A 13,852-nucleotide genomic window follows, 5' to 3' on the forward strand; every position below is an offset into this window, starting at 1 on the left:
TAGGTGTCAGCTCTGGTAATGACACACTGTGTTTATGACACACTTCCTCTCAGAAACCCAGGCAGAAGGATGTAGTTTTCCTCAGAAGCAGCAATTTTTTTAGTCTGTCTTTACATTTTACTTTGTAGAACGTAATAAAACCCAAATCCTGCTACATTACACATTCATCTAATTCACATTGTTGCTTTCCACATGGGTAATACTCTATTTTTTTATTTTTTTTTATAATGCCTTTCATCCAAAGATCCCAAGCTGATTTGGCTGGATTCCCAGGTACAGCTTAGCAACACTTCGCATAAGACCAGTAAAAGGAAGTAACAGGGAATTTCACGCGGTTCTTGGCTGCCTGTCAATTCAAACGCATCTACAGGTCGGAGCATCCCCAGCCCGTGAGCCCCGCGGCTGTGACTGCCTGGCACACATGTCTCCTGTCTCAGCCAGAAATCCCACTCGCGTTCCATCCTCCTTCCCCCAAGAACAAGCTCTGCTGTCTCCCAGCATTTATAAGAGAGAGATGATAAATCTTTATATGGGGAGTACTTGATGAGGCATTACAGGGTCTTGGAGCTGGGGGATCCACCCCATTAATCTGCAGTTTGATCACAAACATGCATGAAACCAGAGCACACACTTTCAGTTTTGTATCTCCCTGCACAGGTATGTGCATGCTTTTAATTTCTTTTTCTCATCTTCACATTTAGAGTAATTCACTTCTCCAGTCTGCGAAATTTACTAAGAGGGTTTCAGTTTCTTTTTCAGTAGCCAGAATGTTTTTCAAACTTTTATTCTGAATGTTGTCTCTTCTTTGGACACACTCTTGGACTTTGAAACCAGCTCACATATGCCTGTCTGAAAATTTGTTCCAGCTTGGTTTGCTGTTCAAAGTGCTGCATATTATGTCTCCTCTGAGACATTTTGTCAGGATTTTGCTTATCTACCATTATTGCAAAATGATCCACCATCTTAGGCAACCAATCACTTCCTCATCCCCTTTTCATTGGTCTTTAAATCAAAATGGAAATTAAATGGTTATGCAGGCTGCAGTGATCTGGCTTTCACCTTTGGACCACAGGCAGTATTAGCTGTGCTCGCATAAAAACCTTGCAGAAAGAGGAGAGGTACTCAGTACCGCGCACAGCAAAGGGTTAACCCACGTGTTGGGGAGAGGGGGAGAAAATCATGATGGTCAGACTCTGCCCCTTTGCTAATAGGCCTCTTTTTCTGAAGTGCATGGAAGACAGATGAAAATCTCAGAGTTGCCCTGAATTATTTTCCTCAGCATACAGCTTTGTCTTTTTGTGGTTAAATATGACAGCTATAGTGCAGTATTTATGCACAGTCAATAAATCAGCAGCAAACGTGCTGCAGTCAGGGCATGTGTCTGTAGTTTGTTCCTTATACTTCAGCTGAAAATGGAATTTTTGGATTCACTGAAGCCTGTGAAAACACATTCAGGTGTGTGTCTCCATGGGAGCCTTACACAAAGTCTGACGGCCCACCGTATGTGGGATTTGTACCTCAGCTTCCATTACCGCCTCCAATCTGCAAAGCCAGACTTCTGAAAGGCAAGTTTTGGATCAGACTCCTAAACGCTTCCTTGTCTTTAGTGGAACGATTGCAGAAAAGACATGGAACAAGTGAAAGGGACAGAAATCTTCAAGGAGTGAGTTACAATTTTGTGGAAGTTTCTAGTGTAGTTACAAAATAGCAAACAAACCCCAAAACAAATGACCAAAAACTCCTCACCCAAACAAACAAAAAACCCAAAGTGCTGCTGAGCATTATCCTGGAAAATACTGGTTTGCTTTTTCTGCTTTTTTTTCGGAAGAGGTTGTATGACACCAGCAGAGGCAGGCTGGCCTTTTCTAGTGTCTGGCTGAAGAGCAGCTAACTGCTGACGGGTGAGAATATTTAGCCCTGATACAACACATGATACCAAAGGATTTGGTTTTCCTTGGCTTCTGCCATCTTTAATATAATTCTCTATTCTCGCTGTACTGTATAGTTACTGGAGCTGTGAAGGAGAATTTATAATTTAGCACCGTTTCTTACCTTTCATGCTGGAGTTGAGCTGTGCAGAAATACTTTATAGGAGAATCTGTCTTCCTGGAAGGGAGAATATAGATGGGCTAAGAGCTAAACACTTCTGAATTCTCACTGTGGTACTGAAAAATTGCATCTTGTGTGGTACTAAGCAAGTCCCTTAGCTCTGGTGGCAGCCGCTTTTCTGTATGATGGGGATGATGCCTCCCAGCTCATGGGATGGATTAATCAGTATTTTTGTAGTGATGTACCAGTGTGGGCATTTCTGCTCTGCCTTGAAGCCTTTTAAATCAAGCAGGAAAGTCACCAGGGCAGCTGTATTACAAGACCAAGGCAGGGAGCCACAGAAGCAGAGGGCGGTTTGAAGGGTTTAGCTGTTGATCCAGATTTTAAGTAGATTTGTTTTTTTCTGGCTAAGGTATCAAGTGTGCTCCAAATTCAGATGGCTTATTGGTACCAAAAATGGCCTCCTTCAGTGCCTAAAGTAGCATGGCTAGTGTCTCACAGGTGTATTATTTGTTCAGGTCAGAAAGCACCTAAGTGAGAGGGGAAAAAAACCCAACCCCTCACTCCCCCCCAAACCAAACAGATGAAGCAATACAAAAGTGTTGAGAAGGAAGACTGTTAGAGCTAAAATCTTGTTAGAGGCAACATCTTGGATGTTAAACTGTGTTAGGACAAGGAACAGAAAAATAATAACTTATCAGCCCAATAGGGGAAAAATACCGCTGATTTATTTGGTCAGAAATTGACTGAAATGATTCTTCCAGAATTATGTTCCTTTTTACTGGGGGACAGGATATCTACACAGGAACTATTTGAAAATATTTAATTACAGGAGAGTTTAATCTGCAGTAGTTGTTCTGATTAACTTCCCATAGAGACAATTTCTTTAACTGTTGCAGTTGAGGAAATGTAGATTAATGTAATTTCAATTAAAAACCAAGAAAACTTTCAGTTTTATAGATGTGGCAAACATCTGCTGCCATAGCTGCCAGGTGGGCAGCACTGCAAACAGAAACTGTATGGAGGGGCAGTAAAGAACCACTCACTTGAGCTGCATTTATGCACATTAGCGACCATGGTATCTGTTATTTTCAGGAATAAAAAAATCTTATTAAACTAAATAAATGTTTTGCATTGTGCCCAGAAAATGCTGACTTCAGCTCTTGTGATGTCCAGCAGGAGGAGGGTCCAAAAGCCAAAATCCTCAACAGAGAGGTAGAGTGTGTGAACCTTGCCTGCTGTTGCTGCCCTTGGAAAGGTCAACCTTGGAAACTGGAAACGAGAGTTTCATCTTGACCTTTAAATACTCAGTTCGGTTGTAAGAGAAGTAGCTTTTAGGTGTCTGGAGTGAAAAAAAAAAAATAAAGGTGAGGGTATGAGCTTGTAATTGTTTAGCATTTCGTATAGTCTGGCTTGAGGACACTTCAGGACACGGAGCCCCTAGGTTGCCAGTTGGAATTGGTTGAGGTCAGCTGGAGTCAAAAGTTAGTGTCTGACCTCATCAGGTTGGTGTGAGAGAAATGCATAGGTGGCCTCATCAAGTTCTTGGTGTGGGGACCTCGTGGTATCAGCTGGCATCTTCTACCAACATTTAGTTTCCATTCAGTCCTTAGAAAATCCATTCCTCTCCAGGAGCTGCCTTTGCAGACTAACATGAAGCGGGACAAAAATATGGCATCTGCATTTTTCTCTTATCTATAGAGATTTAAATCACATTTATTTCAGTCTGGCTCCATTCATGTGTACTGATCACTTGCATGAAAAATATTTGTCTCTTTATTCCTCCTGGCATTTCTGCTATGACTGCTAAGATCCAGAAAACTTGATCACAGTTGCACTTGCATATACACAACTTATGGAGAGGGCCTGGATAACCGAGAGTCTCCAACTTTGGCAGTATTTGTTTCCAAAATGAGCTGTTTTCAACCATGAATTTATCAGTGTATGGTTCACTAAAATTAAATACATTCATCATTTAATCTGAAAAATGGTTGCAGAAGCTGAAATTTTTGAAAAAGCAAACCCCTTTCTAAAACCAATTTGCCACTGTCCTGTATTCAGATGTTGGTTTGTGTTTTTGTTGTTGTTGGGTTTTTTTTTTTGTGACAAAAGGGACAAATACATCCCTGAATTAAATAGATTTACATCTTGGAATATTTTGATGGAGATGGGTAATGATATCTTTACAAACATTCATATTTTGTAGTGCTTTGTAACAGGGATTTTAGAACTCACCTGTGGTGGTGTGAAACAACAGTATTGTCCAAATGCTTCACAGAAACAGTGAAAACTGAAACCAACTCTTTGCCTATTGTTCAAATGAAAGGCAAAAAAAGCTGCAAAAAAGCGCCTTTGAATTTAAGTGTTGGAAAATAGTATCAGTTACTTTAAACAATTATTTTAAAACGAAGATTCATGTTGACAGTGCTGCTTTTGTGTTTTTTGGACTCGATCCTGGAAGCAAGCAAGCATTTACGAGCAGACATAGCACTAAGTACTTCCCCAGTCTCATAGCACTGCTCCAGTTACAGTGGGCAGTAGCTGCTGGGGCCTGTGTGTGCATGGCCCAGCACAGCTGCTCCAGGCCTGAGCCTTTGGGTTTTTTTCCTCAGAGCAGGACACCTTCATCCCTTCTTTTCAAGCTGAGACTTTTTTTCTTTCTTCACCAGTAGGAACTAATGCAGGGTTTCACGTGTTTTCACATTTGCCACAGGTAATTTGTAGCCACACTGCCTTCACCCATATACGTGTGAGCACGCTGGGATGGTATGTGACACCTGCACCCCACTCTGCTGTTGGAAAATGGCCGTTACCTGACTGGAAAACCACCGCACATGCAGGGCTGAGCATTTAGTACTCAAGCGAAACCTCTGAAGACCAGAAATGGAACGACTGTATCGCCGGGGGGTTAGCAGAGCTGCTTTGCTCGGTTCCCCAGGGCCAGCCTATTGCTCCTCTCAGTTCCCCCAGGGCTCCCCGGCCGTCTCCGGCCGTGCGGGTACTGCGGCCGGGCTGCGGACAGGGTAGGCCGCGGCGGGCAGGTGTGAGGCAGCGACTCGGCCTGGGGGCGCCTGCGCGCCCCGCTGCCGTGTGGTGACTCAGCCGCGGGCAGCGGCTGCAGCGGCGGGACCGGCACCGTGAGGCGGCCCCTGTGCCGAGGGGCGGGGAACCCCGCGGAGGGGCGGAGCGGGGCGACAGGTGCGGCGCGCGCGCGGAGGGGTCCGGCAGCGGCACCTCCCGCGTCCCCCCCCTCCACCATGAATATGCAAATATGGGTATAATTGGCAGCCAATGGCGTGCGCGCTGGTCACATGGTGCTGGTGGAAGCTCAGGGAAGAGAAGTTGAGTCTCGGCGAACACAGGCAGCTCAGTAACCAGCCGCAGCGGCCGGAGCGGGCGGCCGGGCAGGGGAGTGAGTGAGCCGCTCCCCCACCCTCCCTCCTCCCCGCAGGGTGCCCGGCGGGCCGGGGCTCTGCCTGGACCATGCCGATCCTCCTCTTCCTCATAGACACGTCCGCCTCCATGAACCAGCGGGCGTATCTAGGCACCAGCTACCTAGACATCGCCAAGGGCGCTGTGGAGATCTTCATGAAGGTGAGTGCGGGGCCCGGGGGGACCGCCGCCCCGCCCGCCCCCTTCGCCCGCTCACGCCGCTTCTCTCCGCTCTTTCCACAGCTGCGGGCCCGGGACCCGGCCAGCCGCGGCGACAGGTACATGCTGGTTACCTTCGACGAGCCGCCCTACTGCATCAAGGTAATAACCCCCCTGCGGCCGCCCCGGGCCCCCCGCGGCCGCCCCGGCTACGCCGCGGGGCCGCCCTTGCCGTGGTGGCGGCGCAGCCCCGTCTGGCCCGGCGGCGGCAGCAGCAGCCTGTGAAGATGGCGGACATTTTGCTTTTGTATGGAGGAGAGAGACTGAGGGCGCTGCTGAGATGGAGGAGGGGGGAGGAGGAGGAGACGGACGGGAGCGTGATTCACCGCCCCGGCGTGCCGAGGGGGGCGGGCGGCCGGCTGCGCTCCGCCTCCCGGCCCGTTGGTCGCCCGCCTCTCGTGAGGCGGTGGCTCCGGCGGGGGCTGCGCCTCGGCCTCAGCCCTGAGGCGAGGGTCCCGGCGCCTCTCGCTGCCGTTTTACCCCCCGTCAGCGGAGGTCGTGTCTCGGACGGGCTGCGGGGACACGGGGTTGGGGCGGGAGGCAGCGCCCTCCCCGCGCCTGTGGGACCCCGGTCCGGCAGCGGGGGCAGGGGAGTCCCCGGCAGCCTCCCCGCCGCCCCCAGCACGGCTGTGTTTTTTGGGACGGAGGTGCCAAGAGCTGTTAACCGCCTCTGCGAGGCAAGAAGCAGCAGCAAGTGTGGGTGTTGGGGGTTCCCCCCCACTCCTTTCTCCGTCTGTGCACTGTAGCCCGCACAGGTTTTGAGGAAGGTGCCGGTAATTGCGATTTGGGTAGTCATCTACATACAGGGCTGTGGTGAGCTGGACGTGGAAGTCTGCCCGGCTGCCTTTTCTTGTCCCTCTTTTCACGTGCTTCAAGGTTCATGCAAGTAGGACCATGCCATTTATCACGTCAGCTGCACCACGAGGTTATGGAAGGAGGAAGAGAAATCGGGGCTCTGTGTCCCTTAAACTGTAGCCTTCGACCTGCTGATAGAAAGGTCTAATTTAATTGAAAATGTTTAAATACAGCAGAAAACATCATTGCTATGGGAGTATTAGAATCCTCCTGAATAGTCCTGGATTAGGAAGGTATTTGCAATGACTAATATAGTAGCTATCATAACTCTTGGGGCTTAGACCCATACTATAAAGGCCAAAGAAGTTCATATAAAAATTTGTTGCTGGTCATCCCAGAGAAAAAGAGCCCTCTCTAGATCCCAAAACACAAACTTTTTGAAAAGAAGTTGTAAAAATAATTGTGCTCACTGATGCTGTCTGCTCACAGCTTTGATAATGAAGAAACCTAATTATCAAGAGCTGTTAATCTTGACTCCTTTCATCAGCTATATGTTTACATAGCTAAAAAGTACAGCCTGCTTTGTGAAATGAGAGCAGTGATTTAGTGAGTCAATATTTTTGTTGGTTATTGCACCTTTCTCTTTTCTCGGAAGAAGGGGCAAAAGTCGTCCTGTTTCAGTGAATTGAAACCATCCTTTTTGAGTTACAGAAACCCATCCGTGTTTGTTGCTGGATGCAAAAAACAGGGCTTTGTTATGCCCCTGTTAACTGTAGATTTATTATGTTAAATGTTTTTCCTCCTAGTTGTGTGTCAGGTATTTTACAAGTAGACCTTTTAAGTTTGAGGAAGAAACCTCTCCACTGCAGTAGTAGTGAACATACTGGTGATTTAATAAAAAAATTACTTCCCTGCTGGAGATTTGTGTGGTAATGCTGCAGGTTATTGCCACATATATAGTCGGATTTGATGAAGAAGATCCTTATGTTTAATGAGCATCTTGTGTACCTCCTAATGTGCTAATGAGCGTCTGATGTGTTCCCAGTTTTAGTAAACAGTAATTGAAATAAATGGGACTGTGTGATACCCATCGTACTATTGAGTTGTGTTTGACATACAATAAATAGCCAAGGGGAGAAAAAAAAAGGTATTATTTTTCATGTTATGTGCTAATATATGTTTTTAGAAATGTATTTTTCTACCTTTAGCATTCTGATTTTTAGATTGGACCTTTAAACAATTTTAAAACATTTTTTCAAAGCTTAGTAACTTACGTAGGAGCAGGTTGCAGATCAAATAAATACATGTTTATAATAATTACGATCACAACTTCAGTTTAACTACTACATAAAGAATTCATGGCATAAATTAATATGGTTAGGCTGTCATCCTGTCTTTTACTTGAGTAGAGAAAACATCACAGCAACAACATGATTCTTCTACCATCTGAAGACATTTATCAAGACCTTTTACTGGTACTTATGATGCCACTGTTGTGTTTTCTAACAACCATAGTTATGCCAGGAGAGCTTTCTGGTCTAGGCCAGATTCCGTACATCTTACAAAGCATGCTTGTATAAGAAATAAAATGTAGTTTCTTTGCTAGTGCTGCTGTAGTTAGATACTTTATATCTTTTCATTTAGAGAAGGAGAAACAGAAGTTTACAAGTAGATGTATTTCGCAAGTCTGCTTTCTGAGTATGCGCAGTAGTGGTAGGTTTTGGTTAGTGGGTGCTCTGTCTTGTTTTCTTTGATTTACACTAATTAAATTCTATAATCTCACAGGTAGTTCTTAACATTACCAGTGAAGCAATTCAGGTAAATGGTCTTGTGGAGTTGAGACCACCCAGGAGGTAGAGGCATTAGGGGAACTTCAGCTTGGAGCAGGGGTGACTGAGATGAGCACGTCTGGTTTGTTTGTTTCAGAATTTGTTTACATGTAGCCTTAGAGTATTTTAAAATCAACAGCACTGGTTCACTGTTGATGAACAGAGTATATCTCAAGAAAACATCACACATACAGTGATATTCTGCTAAGTGAAAAGATCCTGGTATTGCACAAATTATTTGCTAAAATCTGTGTGAGATGATGTTTTTGGAACTGTCTTCAGTATAGTTTTTGAAATAATTTACAAGATGTGTGGCTCCTCTCCCTGTTGCTTCTGTTTTTAATTGCTCATAGCTCTGTGCTGCTTTTAAAAATGGGATTATTTAATCTCAGAGTTCCAGTGTGGCTCTGCAATGGCATGTGTCTGAAGAGGAGGCAGGGTGCTGTCCTGGGAGAGGGACAGCAGGAACCTCAGCTCCTCTCCCACAGAAAACGCCTTTGGAACCTTGTCAGCTGCTTGCTCCTGTTCCTTACGTAATGTATAGCTGGTGATTTGTGACAATAATTATGATGCAGCTGTTTACAACTCTTCGCTTCTAAAATATTCTCCAATAAGAGACAAATATTTAATATCTTAAAAGCATGTTATGAAATGTATAGACCTGTGGTTGTCTGATGATGTGATCCTGTGTAGGTCGATGGAACGATACCTGTAAGTTCTGTTGAACGTTGTGTCAGACTCTCATTTTATTGACTAGGAGGGGAAAACCAGAATGTTACTTCATGAAGAAAGAATGTTCAAGCTTATGTTTATAGTGTGCTTTTCCTCTGCTGTTTTTAGATTAAAATTGTAATAGGATGCTGTCAAGTGGGTCTGTCTCAGGTTAGTGGCATGTTAGCAACACTGAAGTGAGTCAGTCCATTCTGATTTGGGGTATTTGGCACAGTTGGGAAGCTGATGATACCTGTAGTATAAAACCCCTTTGTAACCAGCAGCACGTGGCAGTTGTCTTATTACAATTAAAACGCTAGTGCTTAGATCTAGGTATTGAAGGAATTTACTCTCTCATTTGACCTGCTATGTCTTTGTTTTGAAGCCATTATATTAACAGGTTGTTAGAACTTGGGCCTTGCTCCATCCCAATCTGTGCTTTGACCTGGTGTTGCAGTACCTCCAAGACTTGTGCTTTTATGTGTTTTTTCCTGAAGCAGTGGTGCTAGAGTAAGAATATGGGGAGAGGGGAGCAGCCCTCTCACCTGTCCCCTTCTCCCAAGCATTTCCTTTGCAGTTATGCAGAAAAGAGAGAGGAAGGTTTCTGCAAGACCTACCTGGATTTCTCTGTACATGGAGCTCATAGCAAAGTCTCTGCCTTAAAAAAAAAAGGCAAAGTTTAACTCTTTTTTTTTTTTTTTTTTTTTTTTTTTGTCTTTTCCATTCTTGATTTTTGGTAAGCCTCACATTCCGCAGTTTGTGGTCTACTTGTGGATTTATTCAGGCCCAGACAAAAAAAAAAAAAAGGTGGTTTTAGGTGAAGTTATTGATTAACTGGACTGCTGTATTCCCTTGTGGCTGCTGTCTGGCTGCTGGCAGTGATGTGACCTTTCATAAGTGCTTGAGGAATATTATTTGTGATAGGGTCATAGAAACATGGCTTTTGTTTTATGTACGTGTGAGCCTCTGTAGTATGACCTTCATGAATGATCAGGTTACAAGAACTTAAGTTTACTCTGCTCAATCTGAAATGTGTATTTTCCTCTGTTGTGTTATACTGAATTCAAGAATCGGTGTGACTGCTCTACAAAAATAGACTCCCTGAATTAGAGTGTAGAAATATGTATGTAGCTGTCTGAGAAGTAGCTTGAAATCCTTAATACATGCAATGTATGTGAAATGCTTTACTGTTTGAGAAATGCAAACTGGGAGTGATAGACAGGATGCCTTCCAGTTCTGCTGTTCCCTGCTAGTCTGAACATGGTTCGGTGCTAAAGGGCTCTTGTGTGGGAGCAACGCTTGGCGGTGGACTCAGAGCAACCTCTTATCTTTCCCTGAAATTCTCATAAGGGGTTCAGCTTGATGACCTTTGGTTTTTGTGTTGGATTGGGATACCTTAGTGGCTATAATAGGAATTTATAGAAGGCTCTTCTAAGTGTCTATCAAAGAGTAGTCACTGTTTGTAAATAACATGTTCATAACGTAAACTGTACTAAAATAGTGCTTCAAAACTGGGAGTTCATGAGGACAGGCTCAGAGAGACTGTCTTTGCTACCTTATTTTTTCAATTGCACAAAAGTTTTTGCCTGCATTTTAAAATTCTGCTTTCACATAGAAGCTGTGCTGGTGTAGAATGTAACCAAGAACCACTGAGTCTGCAAAGGGGGGTGGCAAATGGAAAGGTTGTGCTGCAAAACAGAGATGTCAGATCTATTTGTCTGTTTCTGGAAGAAATACAGTGGGAGCTCCTGACCCTGAGCTGCGGGGAGGAAGAGAAACCCAGCTGTGAAACCTGTTGGGTATGAGGCAAATCTTCAGGAAAGCTGCCTGAGGTGATGGGAAACTCATTTGCTTGCATTTTAACTTTTGTCAAGGAAGAAAACCAGAGGAATACCTAGGAAGCTAACTTGCAGCGAATCCACAGAATAATCTTGAATTGAATAGGCTTTTACAGGAACCTGAAGACACCAAAAGCCATCAGTTATACATGTAAAAGGTCCGTTTTCTGGCAAATGCAAGTACTTGGTGGTCTGACCTGTGCTCTGGAAAAAGATGTATTATATGAGCAGCTGGAAATATGGTTGGAGGTTTAAAAGTTGGTAGTGAGGTCTGCAGGCAGAACTGCTTGGTTCGAGGCTGATAGCAGCTGCAGGGGCAGGGGGGAAGCTGATATCGGAGGGATGCAAAAGGGAAAGAAAACTGAGCTAAATGGGAGAGGTCTATCTTTCTCTCCAGATATGCTGTAAATAATGTGCGAACTTACTGAACCTACTGGCCAAGCATTATTGGAAGGGTAAAAAAAAATGCAGAATATAGTACTGAGGAACTAGCTGAAATGTATGTGGGATATGCAGCGTCTGTATTCTGTGTCTAACAGAGAGAGATAGCCATTCGTATTTTACCGCCCTACACGTTTTGAGTCAGTCATAGCAATATTTTTATTTCTGAACACCAACATCTTCCATTGCCTGTGAAGTACTAAGCAGAGCTCTCCTCTGGTCTTGGAATACATCTTCCACTGTGCTTGCTTTGGGTCCTGTCATGGAATTTGTGTATTCTCAGAAGGCTGACTTTGAGCATGTGTGACTGGCAGGTTAAAGCCAACAATTGCCCTTCCTCTGTTAAACACAATGAATTTAAGAAATTGCTGAATTGTTTAAGGAGCACTCATGCCAATCCTGATTGTCTCGTTCTTTTTGAGGACAAAGCAAAATCCATGTAATATTGTTTGAGAATCCCCTGCTTCTTTCTATTTAACTGCCTTATCACTTAAGCCTTTGAATGAGGGGTGTGTGCTGTGTGCATGCATGCATCTCGTTTGGAATTAGACAAGTAAGCCCAAAGACAGTTAAAAGGTTCTTGTTGGTGCAAGTGGCAGGGTTGTATTTTTATGCTGCACTCTGTGTGTCTCAAAATCTAAAAAAAATTTAAAAATCTAAAAATCTATTTTATTAGAAACTTACAAATTATCAGTTGACATCTCTGTAGCAAGCATGCAATAACGTATCATTGCTCCTTTTAGCTTATAAAGGTACTAAATGGATTTGAATAGAGAGTATCCTTTAAAAAGCACATTTCCTTTCCTAAGACACAACATTGAGTAGTGTAAAGCATGTTAAAATACTTTTAAATGTGTGTAAGTATGCTACTCTTACTGCTTTCTCCCTGTCTGAGTGACTGTTTCTTGCTGTGTGCCTTTTGTGATCTGTAGTGAACATCTTTTGCAGGAACAGATGTGTCAAGGAGAAAGCACTATACTAAAGAACTTTGTGCATAGTAATGTACTGTTGCCTTAAAAAACAAAACAAAAGCAACAACAAACCACAAAACAACCCAAAGCAGTAATAATCAATGTGATTAAGTTTTATAAAATAGGTTGGTCCATTCTGAAATTGAGGTCTCTTGTAAACGTTCAAATTCGTGCAAGAAGGAGGTGATTAAGTTTTTGAAAGGGATTGATTTTAAATGGAAGGGCAATTCAGAAATAACTACTTGGTAGATCTGATGGACTGAACTCTGCTTGGCTGTCATTTTTATCATTACTTTTGGAAGTGAGTTAAATACTTGAACTTGTGCTTTCAGCTGCTACCTGCTTTCACAGGAGGGGAGAGTCTCTGTAGCTAGGTTAATTCTTAATGAAAATATTTTAACCAGTTCTCTTTCTACAGGAATTTGCAAACTGAAAGCTTGCTTTTTCATCTGAAGTGGGTTACTATTGAGGAGATGCCAGATGCTTTGAATAGAAACCAAAATCTGTTGTTCATAGCCACTGTAGCAATTTATTTTTTCCTCTTTTTATTTGGTTCTTTATTTGATCTTGGACACGTTCAAAGATGTAAGCCCTTAAGACTACAGGATAAACTAGACAAAAGTAGATATGTTTGCAGTAAGAGGCTTAGCTCATCCTCAGTGCAAAGGTCACTTTTATTTTAAAAATAGAAGCCCAAAATGTGTGATCAGACAGTTGAGTTGGATCTCTCTAGTTGTGCTTTTGTTGTGAGGTCTGTGAGCAAAAGGGGCTTTGTGAGGTTGGTGGTTCCTGCCACGTGTAATCTTTATCGGCTGCTTTCTCCCCTTTTGTACTGTTAGTATTGGAGTTTCACATGTGGGGTTTTTAAAAATACTTCTTTTTTGTTTATACTTACAGAAGAACCTTGTAACCTGGCTTTGTGGTGTGGCTAAAAATGTGCACAAAATACTGCTGTGATATCTTGAAAATAGGCATTTGTTCTTTTTAGACTTAAAGAAAACCTAATGTGTTATTAAATGCTGATTCTCTCACACTGTAACAATAGAAAATGGTACTTAAGGTTGCAGACGTTTCTACAATTCACCTTTGTATATATTTTAAAAAAGCTTGTTGGAAAGAACTGTGGTTTGCAGCAATGGTGCAAGAATGATGTTCTGAACCTATTGTGAACAAGAAAAGACAAAACCTACTGCTCTCTTCTGCCGTGTTTTCGTATTTCAGACAGCTGGAATAAAATGGGGGAAAGAGTAATTTCTGTACCGTGTGACTTGTCTTGTGGGGGGAGCCTTGTGAGTCTGAGGGCCCTATGAGAAGATTCTGGATGTCTCCAGTCTTTAGTGATTCTCTTCTTCACTTTCTATGTTTTGAATGTTTCTACCACTGATTTTGTTTAATAATGTAGGCTACAAAGCATCAGTGGAAAGAACAATTGCTGCTGTTCTGAATTTTAAACGCAGATTGTTATTTAAGTAATTCAATTTTGTACATTTCGAGTCTTGGAATTTGTTCTTCCTCCTTAAACTTTATCCTTGCAGTGTGCCACTCAATAGATAACTCTTTGTGCTTC

General features: G+C 43.3%; 1 protein-coding gene across 5 annotated transcripts in view; it reads left to right on the forward strand.

The window, feature by feature from the left end:
* Positions 1-5,351: 5,351 nt before the first annotated feature.
* The window catches only part of LOC136106199 (integrator complex subunit 6-like), a 37,877-nt gene continuing 29,376 nt past the window's right edge, over positions 5,352-13,852 (forward strand). For 2 of the 5 annotated variants that reach the window (XM_065846386.2, XM_065846387.2), the window contains exons 1-2: positions 5,352-5,643; positions 5,725-5,802. In XM_065846386.2, coding sequence (XP_065702458.1) covers positions 5,533-5,643; positions 5,725-5,802 — 189 coding nt within the window. In that variant the 5' untranslated portion in view covers positions 5,352-5,532. The remainder of the gene's footprint in view (positions 5,644-5,724; positions 5,803-13,852) is intronic. The other 3 variants (XM_065846385.2, XM_065846384.2, XR_010652108.2) reach the window with 3 other exon arrangements.

The sequence above is a fragment of the Patagioenas fasciata genome, chromosome 11 (genome assembly GCF_037038585.1).
Source record: "Patagioenas fasciata isolate bPatFas1 chromosome 11, bPatFas1.hap1, whole genome shotgun sequence".
In the NCBI taxonomy this organism is placed as follows: Eukaryota; Metazoa; Chordata; class Aves; order Columbiformes; family Columbidae; genus Patagioenas; species Patagioenas fasciata.